Source organism: Cibotium barometz, chromosome 2 (genome assembly GCF_041138505.1).
Source record: "Cibotium barometz isolate CiBa-2024 chromosome 2, ASM4113850v1, whole genome shotgun sequence".
NCBI classification, from domain to species: Eukaryota; Viridiplantae; Streptophyta; class Polypodiopsida; order Cyatheales; family Cibotiaceae; genus Cibotium; species Cibotium barometz.
In genome coordinates, this window is record NC_141047.1 from 46,376,666 (window position 1) to 46,397,736 (window position 21,071).

At 46.2% G+C, this 21,071-nt stretch overlaps 1 protein-coding gene across 1 annotated transcript in view; it reads left to right on the plus strand.

The window, feature by feature from the left end:
• The window catches only part of LOC147641150 (uncharacterized), a 46,191-nt gene that overhangs the window by 24,534 nt on the left and 586 nt on the right, over window positions 1-21,071 (plus strand). Inside the window, exons 6-9 of the mRNA XM_086818679.1 lie at window positions 19,795-19,888; window positions 20,026-20,133; window positions 20,742-20,828; window positions 20,973-21,038. Of these exons, the coding sequence (XP_086674805.1) occupies window positions 19,795-19,888; window positions 20,026-20,133; window positions 20,742-20,828; window positions 20,973-21,038 (355 nt within the window). The remainder of the gene's footprint in view (window positions 1-19,794; window positions 19,889-20,025; window positions 20,134-20,741; window positions 20,829-20,972; window positions 21,039-21,071) is intronic.

Genomic DNA, 21,071 nt, shown 5'->3' on the forward strand with positions numbered 1-21,071 from the left:
GTACTGTAAGGGAAATGATCATGTCATCAAAGCGTGTCCTAAGCTGGCTGCGAAAGAGGCTAAGAAGAAAGAGGCTGGTATGGCTGTTGCAGATGCCTCTCCTTCTAACAATGAATCTGCTAATGTTGTTCAAGATACAGAATGGGCATTCAATGCGCAGTGTAGTTATGACCCATCTTTGCATGACACATGTATGTCTGCAGTAGATTCAGATGTATGGTACTTTGACAGTGGTGCCACTAAGCATATCACCTCGCAGCGCAGTTTATTCACTTTCCTTGAGTCTGCTCCCACAGGGAATACTGTCACTTGTGCCAATAACTCCTCTTATCCCGTTAAAGGAGTTGGACAGATTGTGCTGAATGTTGCAAATTGCAACACCTTTACACTTTTTGATGCATTGTATGTGCCAGGGATCAAAAAGAATCTGCTGTCAGTCTCCGCATTTGCCAAAACAGGTTTGGTTGTAAAATTTGTGGATGACAAATGTACTGTTCATGATCTCTCTTGTGGTGACATCATTGTAGCATCTGGTTCACTATGTCGAGGGCTGTATAAGCTCAATATGGATGGCAAATGTGTAGAGGATTCAGCATGTGCTATTATGGATACGCAGGCTATTTCAAATGCAAAACTGTGGCATGCACGTTTTGGTCATCTGAATTTTGCAAGTTTGCTGCGCCTGCAGAAATCTGAAATGGTGTCTTCTTTGCCTAAGCTTGAGGCACCTGTCAAGCATGTTTGTGAGGGCTGCATATTGGGTAAAATGCAGCGTGCTTCCTTTCCCAAAGATGGATCAGTGAGAGCTGAACGCAGATTGCAGCTTGTTCACAGTGATGTTTGTGGTCCCATGCAAACTCCATCATTTGGAAACTACCTTTACTTCGTGACTTTCATTGATGATTTTACCAGGCATGCATGGGTATATCCTTTGAAGGCAAAGTCCGAAGTGTTTTTGTGCTTCAAACAGTTTTTGGTTATGGCTGAAAATGTGTCAGAAAGTAAGATGGGCACCCTCCGTTCAGATCGAGGGGGGGAGTATATGTCTTCAGAATTTAATGCATTTCTGGCTGAGCGTGGGATAAAACACCAATGTACAGTGCCGTATACACCACAGCAAAATGGTGTGGCTGAGAGAAAAAACAGGTCTCTCATGGAAATGGCAAGATGTATGGTTAAGAGTCAAAGTCTACCACATGGTTTTTGGCTTGAGGCTGTCATGTGTGCCACTTATGTACTAAACAGGTGTCCCACCAAAGCATTACAGGTTGTCACTCCATATGAGGCTTGGCATAGCCGCAAGCCATCTGTTGGCCATTTACGTGTTTTTGGTTGCCTGGCATATGCATTAGTGCCTGTGCAACATCGCAGAAAATTGGATGACAAAGCTGTCAAATGTATTTTTGTTGGATATAGTGCTGAGAGCAAAGGCTATCGTTTGTATCATCCACAGACAAAGCGCATTTTGGTTAGCCGTGATGTTGTATTTGTGGAAGATGCAGTTCAGCCCTTGGTTTCATGTACTAAGGAGACAGATATCAGCTCACGTGATGTCTATGATACATTGTTGCCTCTTTTCAGTGGTGCACAGTCAAGTGCAATACCTCATGAGGCAGTTTTTCAGCCTATGCAGGTTTTAAATGATGGCACAGATCAGCCTATATCTGATGCAGATGTGCATGATGCACTTGAGGATGAGAGACAAGAGATTGAGGGCTCTAGGAACATGCCTAGATGGCTGGTGCAGACTTTGCGTGACAGCAAGTTGGATGCCCCTTTGTCTAGTCGCACTCGTTCTGGCTCTCATGGTGCCTCTTATGCGTCAGATTGTTATGCATTGGCTGTTTCTAGTATGTGCGATGAAAGTGAGCCTGTTTCATTTGATGAGGCACAAAGTTCAGAAAATTGGATGGCTGCTATGCAAGCAGAATACGATGCTATTATGAAGAATGGTACATGGTCTTTATGTGACTTGCCCCCTGGCAAGAAGGCCATTGGCACTAAGTGGGTATACAAATTGAAGCGTAAGCCTGATGGCACAGTGGATCGCCATAAGGCTAGGCTTGTTGCAAAAGGTTATGCTCAAGAGAAGGGCATTGATTTTGATGAGACTTTTGCTCCCACATGTCGTATGACCACTGTTCGTAGCATCTGTGCATTAGCAGCTCATAATGGTTGGAATGTACATCAGCTGGACATAAAGACTGCGTTCTTAAATGGAGATTTGCATGAGGAGGTGTATGTATCGCAGCCTCGTGGTTTTGTTCAAAGAGGGCAGGAAAACAAAGTGTGCAGGTTAAAAAAGGCTTTATATGGTTTAAAGCAAGCTCCACGAGCTTGGTATGAAAAAATACATGCATATTTGACTGCACATGGGTTTCAGAATAGTCCAACAGAAAGCACTTTGTATGTTAAACGTGTGGATGGTGTACATCTAATCATTGCTCTCTATGTCGATGACATGCTGCTCACAGGACCAAATGAGAGTCATATTGCTGATTTTAAGGCTGATTTGAATGCCTCTTTTGAGATGTCAGATTTGGGGCATTTGCATCATTATTTGGGGATACAATTTAAGCAGTGTGATGGAGGTATTGCTTTGTGTCAGACAAAGTATATTGAAACATTGTTGCGAAGATTTGGCCTTGAAGACTGCAAGCCTATTGCTACTCCAATGGAGACAGGTTTGAAGTTGAGTCTTCATGATGCTGGAGATCACTTTGATGTCACACTCTATCAGACAGCTGTTGGTTGCCTCATTTATGTATGCATTACGAGGCCAGACATTCAGTTTGCAGTCTCACAGGTGAGCAGATTTATGCATAGCCCAGGCATTAAGCATTGGCAGGCAGTGAAGCGTATCTTTCGCTATTTGAGTGGTACTCGGCATCTTGGGTTGTTTTATCCCAAGGGGGGATCATTGCCGCCAGATTTACATGTTTTTTCAGATTCTGACTGGGCTGGTTGTTATGACACACGCGTGTCCACGAGTGGTTTTTGCTTCATGCTTGGAAGCTCATGCATATCATGGTTGAGCAAGAAGCAGCCTACTGTGGCCACTTCTAGTTGTGAAGCTGAGTACAGGGCAGCTTTCACAGCTACGGTTGAGTGTGTGTGGCTCAGACGCCTTATGGCTGATTTGGGTGTTGGGCAGCCATCTGCCACCACCATCTTCACTGACAGTCAGAGCGCATTGGCAGTTGCGCGGAACCCAGTGTTCCATGCTCGTACGAAGCACATTGAGGTGCACTACCATTATGTCAGGGAGAGACTCTCTGCAGGAGAGATCAGTTTGGCTTATGTGCCAACACAGGATAACCTTGCAGACCTTTTCACAAAGGCTCTGCCTCGTGAGAAGTTCGAAGCTTTTCGCAAAGCTTTGGGCTTACTCCCTTTTGTGGATTTGTCCACATAGCTAGACACTTCCCTATACATGAGTGCTAGCTCTTGTTCACCGCATCACTCCAGGGGGGATTTGTTACCATATTATAGTAGTGATGTGTGTGAACACACTTAGGACCGCCGGGGCACTTTTTCCCTCACTAGGAGGTTTTTTCCCCCGTGCATTGTATATACGCCCATTATCTTCTAGGGCTTGTGATCTTTTATTTTTGGCACTCATAATACACTACAGTGTTGTGCTCAAGCTTCCTCATCTTCTTGAAGTTGTGTGTGCATTCCTGCAACCCTAATTCCAACAATTTTGTCTGTTGAAATTTGGGGCTTTTCACTATTGAGCCTGCAATTGCAACATTGGCATTGATTTGAGTAGATTTGGTGCATAATTGTACTAGAAATTTGGGGATTTTACAGAAATTGGCACTATTTGTAGAAATTGGCACTATTTGCAGGCATTTTGGGTGTTACAGGCACATTTACTTGACATTGGGTTATTTCCCCCAATTTTTTGGGCATTAAAGGCTACAACATTTGGTACAGGTGACAATTGCTTTAGTAGATTTACAGGCACAGATCCGGTTTAGATTTGGTGTAAACGGCTACCTAAAAATTGGGGTTTTTTTACATTGAGGCCATTTTTGCAGCATTTGATTCATTTACCATTGATTTTACCGGGATTTGAGCACTTGCAGCTCTTACAGGTGTTAGCTGATCGTGTTCTTCACGGCACATGTATACATTTGTGGTTTGCTATAGTATATGTATGCCATTGTGGACACTTTGACAGATCTGCATCATCGTGCAGTACACTTGCAGATTTGGGACATGCATATGTATTTCTCGTGGGTGAAGGAGTTCCCTTTCAGTCCATTGATTATCGTGCTTTTTATCTCCCGCCTTACGGTTTTGCTGGGCATTGCCTACTCGTGTGGTGACTTGTGATAGATTTGCTGTGTTGTCATGGCCAACAGTAATAATGATCTCTTTGGAATGCTATCTCAAGAGGACAAGCTCAATGGGGATAACTACGGGATAACTACCCTATGTGGGCTTATATGATGTGTCATGTATTGGTTGCCACAAGAATGTATGGCTATATGTGGATGGCAATGAGGAGCGTCCTCTCGCACCTGCGTCAGCGGAAGTTGAAGTGATTTCTGCTCATCCTCTTGCAGGTCCACCTCCTCGTCGTCCTCCTACTCAGCAGCAGCGTACTTGGGATGCTAGGGATGCTCAGGCCCATGCTTTTGATTGCTCTCTCGTGCCGTAGGCATATCATCCTAGAATGTGAGTGGGTTGGGGTTTCCCCTCATGGATAGGTTGAGCGACTTGTGGAAAGCCAAGTATGTCTCTAGCAAAGAGTTCAAAGTTGTTGCCACAAGTTGGTTGTCGAGAATCATTTCATCAATATTCAACAGCTTCTTTGGATGTTCGTTCATGTGTAACCCATCAAGTTCCCTTTTTAGGTATGCAACTTGGCTTCATTTTTGGTGTGATACATGGCTTCCAAAGTGTCCCATGCATGCTTTGATGTCCTGCATGATGCATGACTGAATATGAGGTATTATCAACCTCTTGATCGACAAAGCAATAAGAGACATAGCGTGTGCATCTCTTGCATCCCATCTTCTTTGGTCCTGTGAGGGTGCTGCGGGTTGAACTTGAGCCTGCTGAGCACCTTGCCGTTCACCTGGTTGAGGTGTGGCAAATGCAATGCTTGGACGGGTGTCATCCCCACACACAAAATCCCATAGGCCCTTGGCCACCAATAGATTCTTAATCATGAAGCTCCACAGGGAGTAATTTCTTCCGTTGAGCTTTTCCTCTTGTGCTAAAACCCCAAAAACAATTCCCTGCATTCTGATCCATTTTTGCAAATGCCCAAATGCAAAAATCACTGCAAATCTGCAATCACACCGGCAATCTGTTGCTTAGTGACAAAAATTGGATTGTAGTGAACGCCTTTGTTGAAGTACTTGCAAATCCCCTTGCAATTAACAAAATGATGTAGGGTAATGAGTTATTTGTTACCAATTTGATCAGTTTGCTTTGATTTGCAAAAACCCTCAAATGTTGAAATGTGTAGGTACAACAGATACAAGCGGGTACGAGTAGGTACATGCAGCATAGAGGGTACAACTGTAGGCACAATATTGATGAACTGGTAGTATGGACCATACAGACTGGTACTGTATAGACTATACGGCACTACTAGACTGGCACAACAGATACAAGCGGGTACGAGTAGATATTGTTAGAAGTCATCTCCTGTCTATATTCATACACCAGGGTCTCTGTTGTGGGTGTGCCCGCCCTGTATAAGGTGTTTTATCATTTTTCCACACTCCCCGTATTTTTCCCTATTTTTTTTCATTTTTCCTAGTGGTGGGGAGGGTTGCAGAGGGTGCCAGGAGCACTCCAGTGCTGGCCGACTGCATGTTTCTCAGTCGTGGGCTACTGGACTGCTGGCCGACTGCAGTTCCTCAGTCGTGGGCATCTTTCTGCTGGCCGACTGCATTTATGCAGTCGTGGGATCATTTTCAGCAGTCGTGGGCACCTTTTATGCTGGCCAACTGCTCTCCCAGGGATGTATATATAGGCCCCTTGCCCCCACCACTCATTCATTCAGTTTTCTCGGGATCTTGTGTATAGAGAAGAGTTTACACACCTATCTCTCTGTGTTTCTTGTGCTGTTTATTTTCTGCAGTCTACTTGCTCTTGTCTACCCAAGTTTGGTTATCATTTCCGTTGCATATTCTGACATGGTATCAGAGCCCTAGGCTCGAGATAGATCTTGGGAGTTTTTCTGAGCAAGAGGGGGAGCGTTAGGTTGCTGATTGGTGGACTGTTTTGGGCTGAACGGGAAGAGAAGGTGCAAGAGGAAGGCGGGCTAAGGTGCTGGACAGCCACTTGCAGGTTTTCAGATTTTTTTTTCCCACCCACCCACCCTTTCAGGTTACTCTCCGCGATGGCAGATTTACTAGAGATGGCTGAGAAGCACGTGAAGATTCCGACTCTCCCCACGTTCCCAGTGGATCGTCAGTTGGATGGGTCCAATTACGGCATCTGGAAGGTCATGATGGAGTCGGTGCTGGAGTCATATGACCTTGCTGATTTTATCATCATCGGGGTTCCACGGCCGGAAGCTGAGGAAGGGGAGTTACTATCGACGAGGAAGGACCGAGAGGCACAGGCACACATGTGGGATCGTGTCAACGCCAGGGTCCGGTCGTTTATTTTCCTCAATTGCACACCACAAGTGATCAATCATGTGAAGCACATGACGCCGGCGAGAGGCATATGGGAGCACTTGGCTTCTTTGTATAACAGGGTATCCCCCCTGAAACGGATCTCCTTGGAAGTGCAAATGCGGGTTATGAACCCTGCAAAGTCTTCGACGATGCGGGAACACATCAACAAGTTGCAGGCCCTTCAGCAGGAAGTCCTACAAGCTGGGAAAGAGATATCATCTGAAGATATGGCCATCACTTTGCTTTCCCACTTGCCTGGTCAGCATTCTGCTTTCTATTCCTCGTTGATCACGTCAGCACCATTACTTGGGAGGAGCTTGTGCCAATGGTCTTGGACCAGGAGGAAAGTTTTACGAACCCTCCTCACGGCGGAGGTTCGGAGGCCTTAACTGGCCAACGGTCGGAAGGCCGGAATAACAACAAGGGCAAAGGGAAGGCTTCACCGGAGAAGTCTTCTGAGAAGAAGCCTAATCCAAAACGAGAGAAGCTGAAGGCCGAAAGATCTTGTAATGATTGTGGCGAGAAAGGCCACTACCGGAGGAAGTGCCCTAAGCGGACTGGGAAGAGTGCTGATTCCTCAGCCTCAGCTGCAAAGACTCCGGCATTTGTGCACTTAGAGATGGTGGACTCCGATGCTTCATCATCTTCAAGCGAGGAGGCAGTTGGCTTCACCGCGAAGGATACCCGGGAATGGATTCTCGACAGTGGTGCTTCCAGGCACATGACTCCATCCCGTGACTTCTTTCTGGATCTGAAACGGCAGTCAGGTCGCATCTTTATTGGCGATAACTCCACTATTCCGATGCATAGTGAGGGCCGGATGGAGATTATTCCCGACGGCAAGGGGGGCAAGCATGCTTCCCGTGTTCTTTATGTCCCTGCTCTGGGTTTTCATCTTCTGTCAGTGCATGAGGTATGCAAGACTGGCTTTCGGGTGGAATTTGAGGAGCATTCAGTTGCTCTAAGGGACCGTGAGACTGGCCAAGTTGTTTGGGAAGGCGGTGTGGAGAATGGCATCTACAAGCTCTCTGCACTCTCCTCATTGACAGGTTCTTAGGTCGGAGATTTGTGGCACTTTCGTTTTGGCCACTTAAATGTGGATGCTTTGAGGCGCGCCTTCCGGGACCAGATGGTGGTTGGCTTGCCAGATGTTGGTAATAGGCAAGGATGCTGCAGTTCTTGCATACGTGGTAAGCAGCACAGGGAATCCTTTCCGAAGCAGGCTTCCAAGCGGGCTTCGAAACCATTGGAGTTGAGTCACACTGACTTGTGTGGACCACAGCAGATACCATCCTTGGGAGGATCTGTCTACTTCATGCTGCTTGTTGATGATTGTACCAGATTCACGTGGGTCTACTTTCTTTCCCAGAAGGACCAGGCTTTTGCTCGGTTCAAGGATTGGCACGTGATGGTGGAGAAAGAGTCTGGATATCAGGTTAAGACTCTCAGGACTGATAAAGGAGGTGAATTCTCCTCGACTGTATTTTTCAGGTTTTGTGCAGATCATGGCATCAAAAGGGAATTGGCCAATACCGGATCGCCTTTGGAGAATGGAGTTGTTGAACGAAAGAACAGGACTGTGGTGGAGATGGCGAGGACCATGCTGGAGCATCGTGATCTTCCTCGTCCACTTTGGGGTGAGGCTGTGGCAACGGCTGTCCATACCATCAACCGCCCTCCGACATCTTCAGTACCCCATATGACTCCATTTGAGGCATATTTTGGCAGGAAACCCGATGTCTCACACTTCCGTGTCTTTGGGAGTGATGCGTATGTACATATTCCGAAGAAGCAGAGGGAGAAGCTTGACTCCAAGTCCCGCAAGCTGGTATTTGTGGGGTATAACTCTCTTTCCAAGGGATACAGGTTGTATGATCCAGATAGGAATGAGATTGTTGTCAGCCGGGATGTGGTCTTTGACGAGCATGTTCCAGCATCCACTGTCGAGGAGCCGCCACTTCTTGGAGATCCAGAGGAGTCTGATGATGATTCCCAGTCTATTATTCCAGTTGATCCACCTCAGTCATCACAGGAGGTTGAGCCCGCTGCTGGAGTAGAGCCCCCGCGACCACAGGAGGCTCCACGATCTGTTCGAGTACCTAGGTGGTTGTTAGACACCCTTCGGGAGTCAGGTGTCACGGAGCTACCCTTCGAGTGGACCACAGAGGACGGCTCTTGAAGATCCCATCGAGTCCGAGATAAAAGCAACACAGCGGAGCTTCTTCGGGTGAACTATGCTTTGATGTCTCGTATCATGCGGGATAAAGAGCCCACTTCCGTAAAGGAAGCCCTTTCACAGGATACTTGGAGGAAAGCCATGCAGGTGGAACTTGATGCCATCGAGAAGAACAACACTTGGGAGTTGGTACCGAGGCCGTCGAAGCGGTCAGTCATTGGTGTCAAATGGGTCTTTAAGACCAAATACGCGTCTGATGGGTCGGTGGACAAACACAAAACCAGGCTTGTGGCTAAAGGTTATGCTCAGCGGCCAGGCATCGACTACGAGGATACCTTTGCACCGACAGCACGGATGTCCACGACTCGGACCGTTCTTGTCCTTGCTTCTTCTCAGAGGTAGCCCGTGTATCAGATGGATGTAAAATCTGCGTTCTTTAATGGTGACCTGCAGGAGGAGGTGTACGTTGAGCAGCCTCCAGGCTTTATTGTTCCACGGAAGGGATGGTTTATAGGTTACGTAAGGCCTTGTATGGTCTTAAGCAGGCTCCCAGGGCTTGGAATCAGAAGATTGATTCCATCTTTATTCGGACTGGATTTCAGAGATCGGTTGCAGATCCGAGCCTGTATCTTTTTCGAGAACGCAGCATGGTCACACTTATCATCCTTTATGTGGATGATCTCATTCTCACCGGCGGTCATGTGGAGCACATTGGAGTGACGAAGGCTGCCTTGTCAAAGGAGTTTGAGATGACCAACTTAGGCTTACTCCACTTCTTCTTGGGATTGGAGATCTGGCAGACCCAGAGGGGGTTTTTCGTCTCTCAGCAGCGGTATGTTCATGAGTTGCTTGAGGCCTTTGGGATGGAGAACTGCAAGCCTATTACTTCGCCGATGGACCCGAACACAAAGTTAACCATTACAGATCCTTGTGAGCCAGTTGATGCCTCGCAGTACCGGAAGTTGGTTGGTTCATTGATCTGGTTTTTGCTGAACACCAGATTGGACTTGAGCTTCTCCGTGGGGCTGTTGAGCTCTTTTATGCAGACGCCATTGAAGTCTCATTGGGACGCAGGATTGCGGATCTTGCGGTATCTGCAGAGTACGAAGGATCTGGGACTCTTTTACACAGGAGGGAATGGAGTCAAGCTCCAAGGTTGGAGTGACTCAGATTGGGGAGGAGATCCAGACACGAGGAGATCTACTTCAGGATACAGTTTTACCCTCAGCTCAGAAGCAGTTTCTTAGAGCAGCAAGAGGCAGCCAACTATTGCCCTTTCTTCGACAAAGGCAGAGTATCGGGCTGCTTGTGGTGTTGCTTGTGAGGTTGTATGGCTGCGGAGGCTGCTAGGCGAGATTGGGTTTCCACATAGGGAGCCCACAGTCATCCAGTGCGATAACCAGAGTTGTATAGCTATTGCTCGGAACCCGGTTTTCCATGCCCGGACCAAGCATATAGAGATACAGTATCACTTTGTACGTGAGAAGATCTTGGCTGGTGACATCTTGCTACTTTATTGTTCGACGGAGGACAATGCGGCGGACCTCTTCACAAAGTCTCTACCTCAGGCTACGCTCAGGCGGCACTCCAGCTCCCTTGGGTTGGTTTCACAGCCAGGAGCTGAGAGGGGGTGTTAGAAGTCATCTCCTATCTATATTCATACACTAGGGCCTCTGTTGTGGGTGTGCCCGCCCTGTATAAGGTGTTTTATCATTTTTCCACACTCCCCGTATTTTTCCCTATTTTTTCCCATTTTTCCTAGTGGTGGGGAGGGTTGCCAGAGGGTGCCAGGAGCACTCCAGTGCTGGTCGACTGCATGTTTCTCAGTCGTGGGCTACTGGACTGCTGGCCGACTGCAGTTCCTCAGTCGTGGGCATCTCTCTGCTAGCCGATAAATGCAGTCGTGGGATCATTTTCAGCAGTCGTGGGCACCTTTTATGCTGGCCAACTGCTCTCCCAGGGATGTATATATAGGCCCCTTGCCCCCACCACTCATTCATTCAGTTTTCTCGGGATCTTGTGTATAGAGAAGAGTTTACACACCTCTCTCTCTGTGTTTCTTGTGCTGTTTATTTTCTGCAGTCTACTTGCTCTTGTCTACCCAAGTTTGGTTATCATTTCCGCTGCATATTCTGACAGGTACATGCGGTATAGAGGGTACAATTGTAGGCACAATAGTGATGAACTGGTAGTATGGACCATACAGATTGGTACTGTATAGACTATACGGCACTGATGACATGGCGATGGTGACCTATATGGCGGTTGCTGGTGTGGCATGATTGTACAAACAGGTACGGACTTACGCGGATGTACGGGCATGTATGGGATAGCAAGGATGCACATAAAAAATTCGGGCTGTTGTGCAAGACTCAGACAAGGGCTCTGATACCACTGTGGGTTAGGCTCAACCCTAATGTGCAAGAAAAGGGGCAGAAAACAACATAGAGAGTGAGAGGTGGAAGAGCACACAATATCGAATGTGCTAGAATGATAAGGTGGTGTGTACACAACCACAAGTACAAGGCATAATAATAAAAAGCTGTCCATATGGTGTCCTTTCACACCGGTGGTCAGGGGAAAAAAACCCTTCAATATAGAAGGTAAAAAGTGCCCCTTACAAGCTGATGTTCACACCTAGCTCTACCACTTCAAGTTTTCCTACAAAAGAGAGATGAAAGAGATCTAATGGGTATATAGTGTCAGTTTACTGTTCAACGCACAATCCACCTCCTTGCTGACATCTTATATTTTATTAGATTTGTACAAGCATCTCTTGTTGACAGTATAATTATGGGCCCTTGTAAAGCCTCATTTTGGCTGGCATGGAGTTGTTCATTTGGATAGTAGCAACAAGGTGGTCACAGTGTCATGTGCACACATGGACATGGCTAATCTCCAGGCTAACCCCTGTTAGGGCAGCAGATAAACGGTATATTTACGGCACTAGCAAGGCTCAGGAGCATGCAGAAGAATCCTTGTAAGGTCAGGAAAACAGTCGGCAGGGTGGACAAGGGCATGCAGACAAATTCAGGATGATGTTTATTGGTGGGATTTGTCCTTGCTGCTGGCCAACAGTAGGTTGGCCAGGCTATGGGCATGTGAAGAGCCTATAAAAAGGCTAGGCCAGAATGTAGAAGATGATCTGCTAGGCTAGAAAGTAGAAGATGATCTGATCCCCTTTTGGGGCAGGTCAAGAGTCAGGGCTTTGTAAGTCTTAGGTGATTTCTTGGAGATCTGCCCATTGGACAAAGTCAACAACGGAGCAGAGTTCACCTACCTCTGTGATCCCAAGCTAGAGAAAGCCTGCAAAGTCACGCCAATGATCATGCAAGTGAAGCCCGCAATAGATACAATAGGGTTGACATGCCAAAGGCCATAGATTTGTATAGTCATATCGACACTTTTTGTACTGAATAATATACTGAAAATACAGGTCTCTCTCTCTCTCTCTCTTTCTCTCTCTCTCTCTTTTTCATGAAATGGTGTTTTATATTATATGTAAAAATGTACATCAGCCACATGGCTCACACAGAACCTATGGCCCAAAAAAAAACCCCCACAAAAGATCCTCTAAAGGATCATGACCATGCAAACCTGTACACTAATAAGAAAGCCTCCTAGCCAAATAAGCATCCCAGATAAAAGCATCAAAGATGAGCCAGCCGAGCCGCCGTAGACCATAACGAAATAACATCTGCATCCAGTAGCTGAGCTGAGAGAAGAGAAGAAAACTGCCAAAGCAGCAAACCGCGGATACGTAGAATGTGCCCATGTATTCCAGACAAGGAATCAAAGATGAACCCATTCCGTGTAGTCCAAATATGCCAAAGTCCTGTCCATCTAAGGAAATGGAATATCACAAGGTGACTGTCTGAAGTAATGACTTGAGGACAAATCCCAAATATCCACTGATGAGCCGAAACAGGAGACCTCTCTACTGCCTCCTAAACGCGAGAGACAAAAGACCAAATCTGACGGGCCACTGGACAACTCATGAACAGATGCATAACTGTTTCAGTGCATGTCGTGCAGAAGAAGCAAGAGGCCAATGTAATTTTACGACGGGTGAGCTGATCCCGTGTAGGTAACCCTCCCACCAACATCCTCCAAATGAAAACCTTACCTTGGTAAGGGAGTTTAGACTGCCAACCACGCATAAGAGTTTTCTACCACCATGATTTAGACTTGTGTAATCCCCACACCTTATTGGCCTTGGCTGAAACCCAATCTTTCTCTGATGCGAGCTTATGATAGACCTGGTTAGCTGAAAGTGATATCAAGTCACCAGATTTACATAGTGCCCAATCAAGCCAAGGCTGATCTGCAGATGGCCGAGGCAATGGAGTAAAAGGCTCAACTGCATGCATGGGTTGACATGCATGATGTCAACCCATAGTGGTTGAAATGTCCGAGGAACCCTGAAGTGCTGCCGAATACGACGAAACGAATATGGCCTGTCACGACCAGGTATCACAGCATCTCGGATTCTAACCAAGCCTAACCTGACCATGCGGTTGTGTCGTATGCGTGAAGCATCTCTGTCTGGCCAAACAATGACACACGAATATGGCCTGTCACGACCAGGTATCACAGCATCTCGGATTCTAACCAAGCCTAACCTGACCATGCGGTTGTGTCGTATGCGTGAAGCATCTCTGTCTGGCCAAACAATGACACGCGACTCCACAAATGTTTCGAACTGCAAAGAGTTCAAAAGTAGTGTTTCATGACCAGGATCCCACCGAGTCAATAGTAGAACTTCATGCCAAGAAAGGAGAATATGCGATAAAATGTGAGATGAGCGAATACGGACAGGATGAGCCGCATTCACAATGTCCCACCATGAAGCCTGCACACGTGTCCGTCCATGTGACAATCCCTCCAACTCAATCAAGTCACGAGCCATGAATACCCAAGGCTGCTCCTGCAAACACATATCCTGAAAAAGCGCCCACCTACGCGCCACCATATGCAAGCGGACATCCAATAAAGCAGCCCCACCCATTCTTTTGGGCGTCGTAATGTGATTCCAAGCTATCCATGTTTGACCCATAATATTTCCTTACCTCTTTCAGTGCATAAACCGAATGGGAGCAACCAAACGGAGAAGAGATTTGTGCGTCCAAGGTAGCAAAGGCAAAAAATAGGAAATCATGCTAAGCATAATAACCTGAGCTACCTTAACCCTCATGTGCATAGGCCACCCTTGAGCTTTCCAATACACAAATTTATCCGAGATCCGAGCAGAAATCCAAGCAAGAAGCGCTTGGGGGTCCACATCCACACCCACGGGATACCCAAGATGACGAACAATGTCTCCTGTATGCACCACACGGCCTTGCCACCCTAATGCCTCAAGATCAAATTCCGTGCATACAATGAGGGCTGATTTTGTTGAATTTATTTTCAGCCCAGAAGCCAATGCAAAATTATTCCAAGCTTCCATTGCTCGTCCAGCTGCACCATCACAATCTCTTGCTTCTTTGCCCTGGCATAATCCACTCCAATTTGAACATTAAGAATATTATGCAAAATATTCTTGCCATGCACAAATCCATATTGATATGGATGAATAAGAGTAGGAAGCATCTTCTGCAAGCGATTGGCAAAAATCTTTGTAAAGATTTTATACATAATACCCATAAGTGAGATCGGGCGCCATTGAGCCAAAGAAGTAGGCAAAGGGACTTTGGGCAACAAACGAAGTTTGCCCAACTTCCAATCGGCAGGCATATATCCCTCATCCCAAACCCTTTGACAAATAAGCGTCAAAGGCTCTGCAAGCTGATCAGCATATTTTTGAAAAAACTCATTTGTCAAACCATCCCAATCAGGGCTCTTTCCCATGGGAAGTTTGGAGAGAACAGTTTCCACTTCCCCTTGAGTAATAGGAGCATCAAGCTGAACTGCCACATTAGGGTCAACTTGATATCGTACTTCAGCAAACAATGACTCCCTTGCAGCCAAGACAGCCGGCGAGACATACTGTCAAGGGGCAAGCAAATCTTCATAAAACCTGATGCAATGCTGAATAACCTTAGAAGGTTGAGTAACAAGGTTGCCTTGGGCATCCATCAGCCTAACAATATTCTCACTCATATGTTTTTGATTCAACTTATCATAGAAGCGATGAGATTGATAGTTAGCATCCCGCAAAGCATCAAGACGTGCAAGTAGTTTAAAGCGAACATATTGTGCTTCCTGCACCCTAGATAGCTCTTTTTTCAGCCATTCTATGGCATCCACAACTTCAGCATCCATAGAGTTAGTAAACATGAACGCCTGCAAGCCCTTTAAAAGCGACTCAAGAAGAGCCACATGCTGTTTTTGTATAGAGGCATTAGCAAGACCATAATGCCGCGCTAATTTCCGAGTGTTGGTAAGGAATACTGGCCAAGCATGATAATCAGCCATGGACACTCTTGTGGAGAAATGTCGTATCAATTGACGCATATAAACATCAAAAACTTCATGCTCCAAAAAAGTGTAATTTAAGCGCAAAGGCAAGCGTCCCAACAAGCCTTTATATGCATCCACAGGATGATAGACCATTTCAAACACAAGCGGCCAATGATCCGACAAAACCTGTTGTTGATCAACCATCATAGTAAGAACCTCTGGCAAAAAGAGATCTTGATGTAAAATATACATCCTATCCAATCTAGCATAAGTGCTCCGAAACTGTTGTGAGGCATAAGTGTAACCCTTTTCAACCAAGACCACATGCCTTGTTTTAGCGACCTTGCTGCAAAAGCTTCCCACGCCATTCTCTCCGGGCCATCCATTACAGAATGAGGCGACGTGGCTTGCTCCTTGGAGACACACATATTAAAGTCTCCCATCACAAAGCTAGGATGAGAGATTGAAAGAGCACACAATTCATTCCACAGCAAACGGCGTGCACGAGCATTATTTGGAGCATACATCCCTAACAACCATAAAGGCGTATCATCCCAAACAATCTGTATCACTAGAAATCTTCCATGAACATCTTGAATCACAAGAGAAGGCTGAAACTGTGAACGAACAGTAAACATAACACCTGACTGCGAAGCAGGATGTCCGCTGTAGAAAACATGAAACCCCTTATATACATAGGCTTTGCCAGCCAACTTATGCTGCTTATGTTCAACTGCACACAAAACATCCCAACCATGACAAAAAGTTGTACGCCAAAGCCTGAACTGCTTTTGGCGTGAAGAAATACCCTTTACATTCCATTGTACAATTTTCATAAGCCTTCCGAGAAAAGGAATCAACAAGGCCGTGTACTAGGCCCAGGACAAACTGCCAAATCACGAACCTTTTGAAGCATTGCATTTTTAGACATGGTATTTGTGATCTCAGACTGCCCTTGGAGTTCCCGAGTACGTGCCGAAGGGTAATGACCATCCCATGGCGAGATGACCTCACCCTTTGAACCAAACACAAGAGGCAATTGTTGTTGTGCTTCTTTTGTTAGGCGACTTCTAATAGGATAGCGTTCTACTCTATCCACCCCAAGAGCCCCTGTACCCTGAGAAAGTTGGCCTCCCGGCCTCTCAATCCTGGTCTGTTGCTGGGCACCTGAACCCAAGGGGCGACGAGCATATGTATGTAAGGGCCCCTGATGAGTACGCAAAGACCCCCGCCAAATAGCAATTGAGAAATCCCCCCGCGGGGCAACAAATCTTGTCTTTTTACCACGTACTTCCACCCATGGCTGCTCAACCTCATTCTGAACATCCACATGTACATCCATGTGCTGGTGGGCATCATGTAAAGGAGCGTCATGCTTATCTTCCACGGGCAACTGCCCATCAACGATATCCTTGGTAGCAACAACTTGTTCTTTCTTAGGACATTCAGAGACAAAGTGGCCCATCTCACCACATTTGAAACAGTGGCCAGCAAATGTATCCCACCTCAATTCATACATTAAAGGTTGCAGCCCAGCCATATTGACATGCAAATGTGTCGGCCTGCGTCTCCCAGTATCCCACAACATGCATAGACGATTTCGGTTTCTAGATGTCATTCGAGGCACCACCAAGACATCACCAATACCTCGCATGAGACCTGGTAAAACACGCCAAAACATTGGTGGGAATTGTTTCACTTCAACCCAAACTGGGCAAGCCTGGCGCAACATATCTTGGTACTCTGCCATAGGCTTCCACGGAACCACATGAACCAACTGCCCATCCAAAAAGAGTGGCACCTGCTCCAAGACTGCCCCACGGGCTTCCGAAGTGCGAAAAAGTATTTCATAAAAGCCTCTCGGACCATCATAAATCTCCTCAAGTGCCTCAGGCGACACCAAGCAGCCCAACCATGCTCTAAGACGAGGCAACAACGGAATACGTCGAGTAAAGAAGAAGATAGCAGCACGATCATGAAAATCTGCTAGCTGTTGTAGCAACAAAGGAGTCTCCATGCATACATCAGCCACACCATCATTATCTACTGCAGCCATTTGCACGCTATTTGCCTTCACATATTCTTGCAGAAGCTCACCAGTGATCTGCAGCAAACGTGCAAACTCCGGAGAAGGTACCTGAGAACTTTCCTCTGCATTCTCTCCAACATTCACCGGAGTGTAGCTTGCATCAACATCAAGCCTTTGACGTTTTTGTTGCTTCGAGGCATCTGAAGCATAATCCACATCCTTCTCGATCATCTCCTCAATAAGATCCATGTTAAGGCTATTGGCAGCCATGCCACCAACAGCAGCAGCCGGGTCATCCAAATCCATGTACAAAAGCAAAGAAAACCCATTCTCTGAAACCCTAATTCAGCACCTGAAAACCCTAATTCAGCACCTGAAAACCCTAATTCAGCAGTCTGCAAAGACTTCAGAAAGCACGCAAGGTCTGCGACGAGGGGTCTCAAGGCGTTGCTCTCTCTCCACGCTCACTCTCTCACTCTCTCACTCTCTCTCTCTCTCCCCTTCTGGATCTGGCTCTGTAGCTTGGGAGCGACCAAGCTGTTTATCAAACTGGACTTTCTCTCTCTCTCTCTCTCTCTCTCTCTCTCACACACACACACACACACACACACACACACTTAGTAGGGTATGAACAGAGAAGAGAATTGAAAGGCGAGTGATGCTGGAGATTACAGATGCAGTCGCGCACCAATCACACAGCAATCGCACTCTCTCTCTCTCTCTCTCTCTGTCTCACACACACACACACACACACACACACAGTAGCACAATGGAATTATGTGACCTGCAATTCAGCTGACACCGCAAGGGGGATATTCTCTCTCTCTCTCTCTCTCTCTCTCTGAGCTTTTATGCTTGTGACATTGGTATCAGAGCATCAGGCTCAGCAAGGCTAAGTGCTGAAAGTGTCCCAAGAAAGTGCATAGGTCCAAGGAGAGTAACACAGCTAGGGTAGAAATACCAAGGGTCGAATGCCATTTGGGGCATATCAAGGAAGGCTCTCGGGAAACGGTTCCAAGGGGGGTGGAGCAAGGATGCCATCATCAACCTTGGGAAGAAGACCATTGTAGTGTTTAGGGATAGGGCAAGAAGGCAAGGGGACAAAGTGGAACAGATGCACAGATGTTAACTCCAGATTTGGAGTGAAATCAGAGACATGGCAAGGTTTTGAGTGAAAAGGTTGCCGAGGAAGCATGACGAGTTTAGGAGTCCATGAAGAGACAAAGCCTAAAGGGATGATGACAGTCATCCAAGTTCAAAGGTTGGAATCCCGTCAGTAGGAGGGGATATCATGCACACACAGGGACCTTCTGATCTCCAAGCTAACCCCTGTTTTGGGAAGCAGATAAACGGTATATTTAGGGCACTAACAAGGCTTAGGAGCATGCAGAAGAATCCTTGCAAGGTCAGGACAGCAGTCGGCAGGGTGGACAAGGGCATGCAGACAAAGTTGGGATGATGTTTATTGGTGGGATTTGACCTTGCTGCTGGCCGACAGTAGATCGACCAGGTTATGGGCATGTGAAGAGCCTATAAAAAGGCTAGGTCAGAATGTAGAAGATCATCTGACCCCCTTTTTGGGGCAGGTCAAGAGTCCGGGATTTATAAGCCTTAGATTTACTTTTTGGAAGGCCAAATGTCACAGATTTGTACAGTCATATTGACACTTTTTGTACTAAATAATATACTGAAAATACAGCGCTCTCTTTCTTCTCTATGTTTTTGTTGGTGATTTGCATCAAGGTTCCTATTCAGTTACTTAGGGCTGAAAGAAGATACACAAAGCTCCCACACATGTGACACAAAGGGAAATCATGAACAATCTTATGAGCTCTTAATTTAAGAAAAGATGACTGCAGCACATGACTTTTACACAGCAGGCCGAAGCTCAACTCGCTCAGACAGATGGTGAAACTTTAACTTTGTACTCCGAAATTGCTGACCACAAAGGTGGGGTCATGACTTGCAAGCTTCGATGGCAAGTTTAAAGGAGGTGGGCAGAAGACATGCCAAAGGGTTGGAAAGTCTCTGCCTTTCACAAAGGGTGCTAGATTCAAGAGGCTGCAGGGAGGTGCTGATGGTGAAACTTCAACTTTGTACTCCGAAATTGCTGACCACAAAAGTGGGCTCATGAGTTGCAAGCTTCGATGTGGCAAGTTTAAAGGAGGTGGGCAGAAGACATGCCAAAGGGTTGGAAATTCTCTGCCTTTAACAAAGGGTGCTAGATTCAAGAGGCTGCAGGGAGGTGCTCTTTTCCTTCTGCAGTTATGCCCAGGCTAAGGCCAAAAAGGACTGCCACTCCGCTGCATTTTTTTTCAAGTTGTTTTCAAGCCTAAGGCTTTCCAAGCTTGCAGTAAAGATGGCATATATGGCTTTCAAAATGATGGAAGTATACGGTTCTATAGCACATTTTATAAGACAACTGACATTGTTTGATCCGATTTTGGAACAATCAATTATGGCCAAAAATTGAACCTGATGTCTCGATAAGGCATTGTTATGCGTTATCTAAACTTGCTTTGTCTATGTCATTGCAGGTGGGTATATCATCATTATTGTGCAATGTTGATGGCTGTTGTCTCTCTTACATGGGACTTCAAAGGACAACATCCCCATTGTGAACAAAAGCAGGTCACTTCTTCTCGTAAAATTCATTTATTTTCAGGTCATGCTTTCATGGACAGAGAAAGTGTGTATTGCTACCCTCATTGGTTGGCTGCAGGTTTATTTTGGTCAGATCTGTTGAAGTTTTTAATGTGTATGGGCAGCATGGAGTTCGATTTTTCTTGGTATGGGCAGTAGTGCAAGGTGTGGCCATGCTGCTTCAAAATCGATACCAAAGACAACGGCTATATACACGCATTGCACTTGGAAAGGTGCCATCTTCAGAAATCACAGCTGTTTTGTTTTAAAGTTCCTATGGAACATTGCATTCTGTGATCTAGCTTTGCAGAAGAGGCATGCTTACAAGTCTTTCTGCTTGAAAGAGACCGTGCTTCTACTGCAGTTGTTTTGCAGTTGATAGTCGTGGTGTTATGAAGGTCTTATTCTGATAAAAAATCCTTTTTAGAGGCTTCTAGTCACATGCTAAACCAAATTCCCCCTCGGCGAGTGCTTGCCAAGTGGCCAATTCCTTCCTTAGGCTTAAGCCCTCTTTTTGGGCCTTTCACCTTTAAGCATAAATTTAAACGCTCCCCTCATAACATTGGCCACCTCAAGCAGTGGCCCAGCTCTCTAGATTCTGTGATTACGCATCGCCCTCTAGGGGGGATGACGTGTTTTAGTGGGAGAAAACCGTGCTGAATTCTATTGGCCTGTATCTGGTTATTAACCTCTGCCAGTGACATTAGGTGGTTTGCCAACTATTGAAGGCTCTAATTTTTTTGTGTTTTTTTTTTTTTTTTTGGGGGGGGGGGGGGTGTTTTCTTTTCGTTTGTTGATATGCTGCCATTCATTCACTGTCTAGTGTTAATGACGGTCTCAGGCAGGACGGATGGATGTTGTATGGGGAGAAACAGCAGGTGTTATAGGCCAACTTTGGCTGCTGTACCCTCTTCTGTTCTTACTACAGGTATGTATCTTGTCATGCCTCACAACATGGTACTGTACAATCATTCGGGTGCATCACCAAGCATGTAAGACTTGTAGGCTATATGGGGAGCTCAAAAGACAACCTGCCCTTGATGATATCTCTAACCTCTTTTTTCTGTTACAGTTTTTCCAAGGGTATCTAGGATTTCTTCTGCTGCTAACTGCTTTTACTAAGGACTCTGAGTGGCAGGTAAATAACTGCATGCCTTCCTCAAAAGTACTC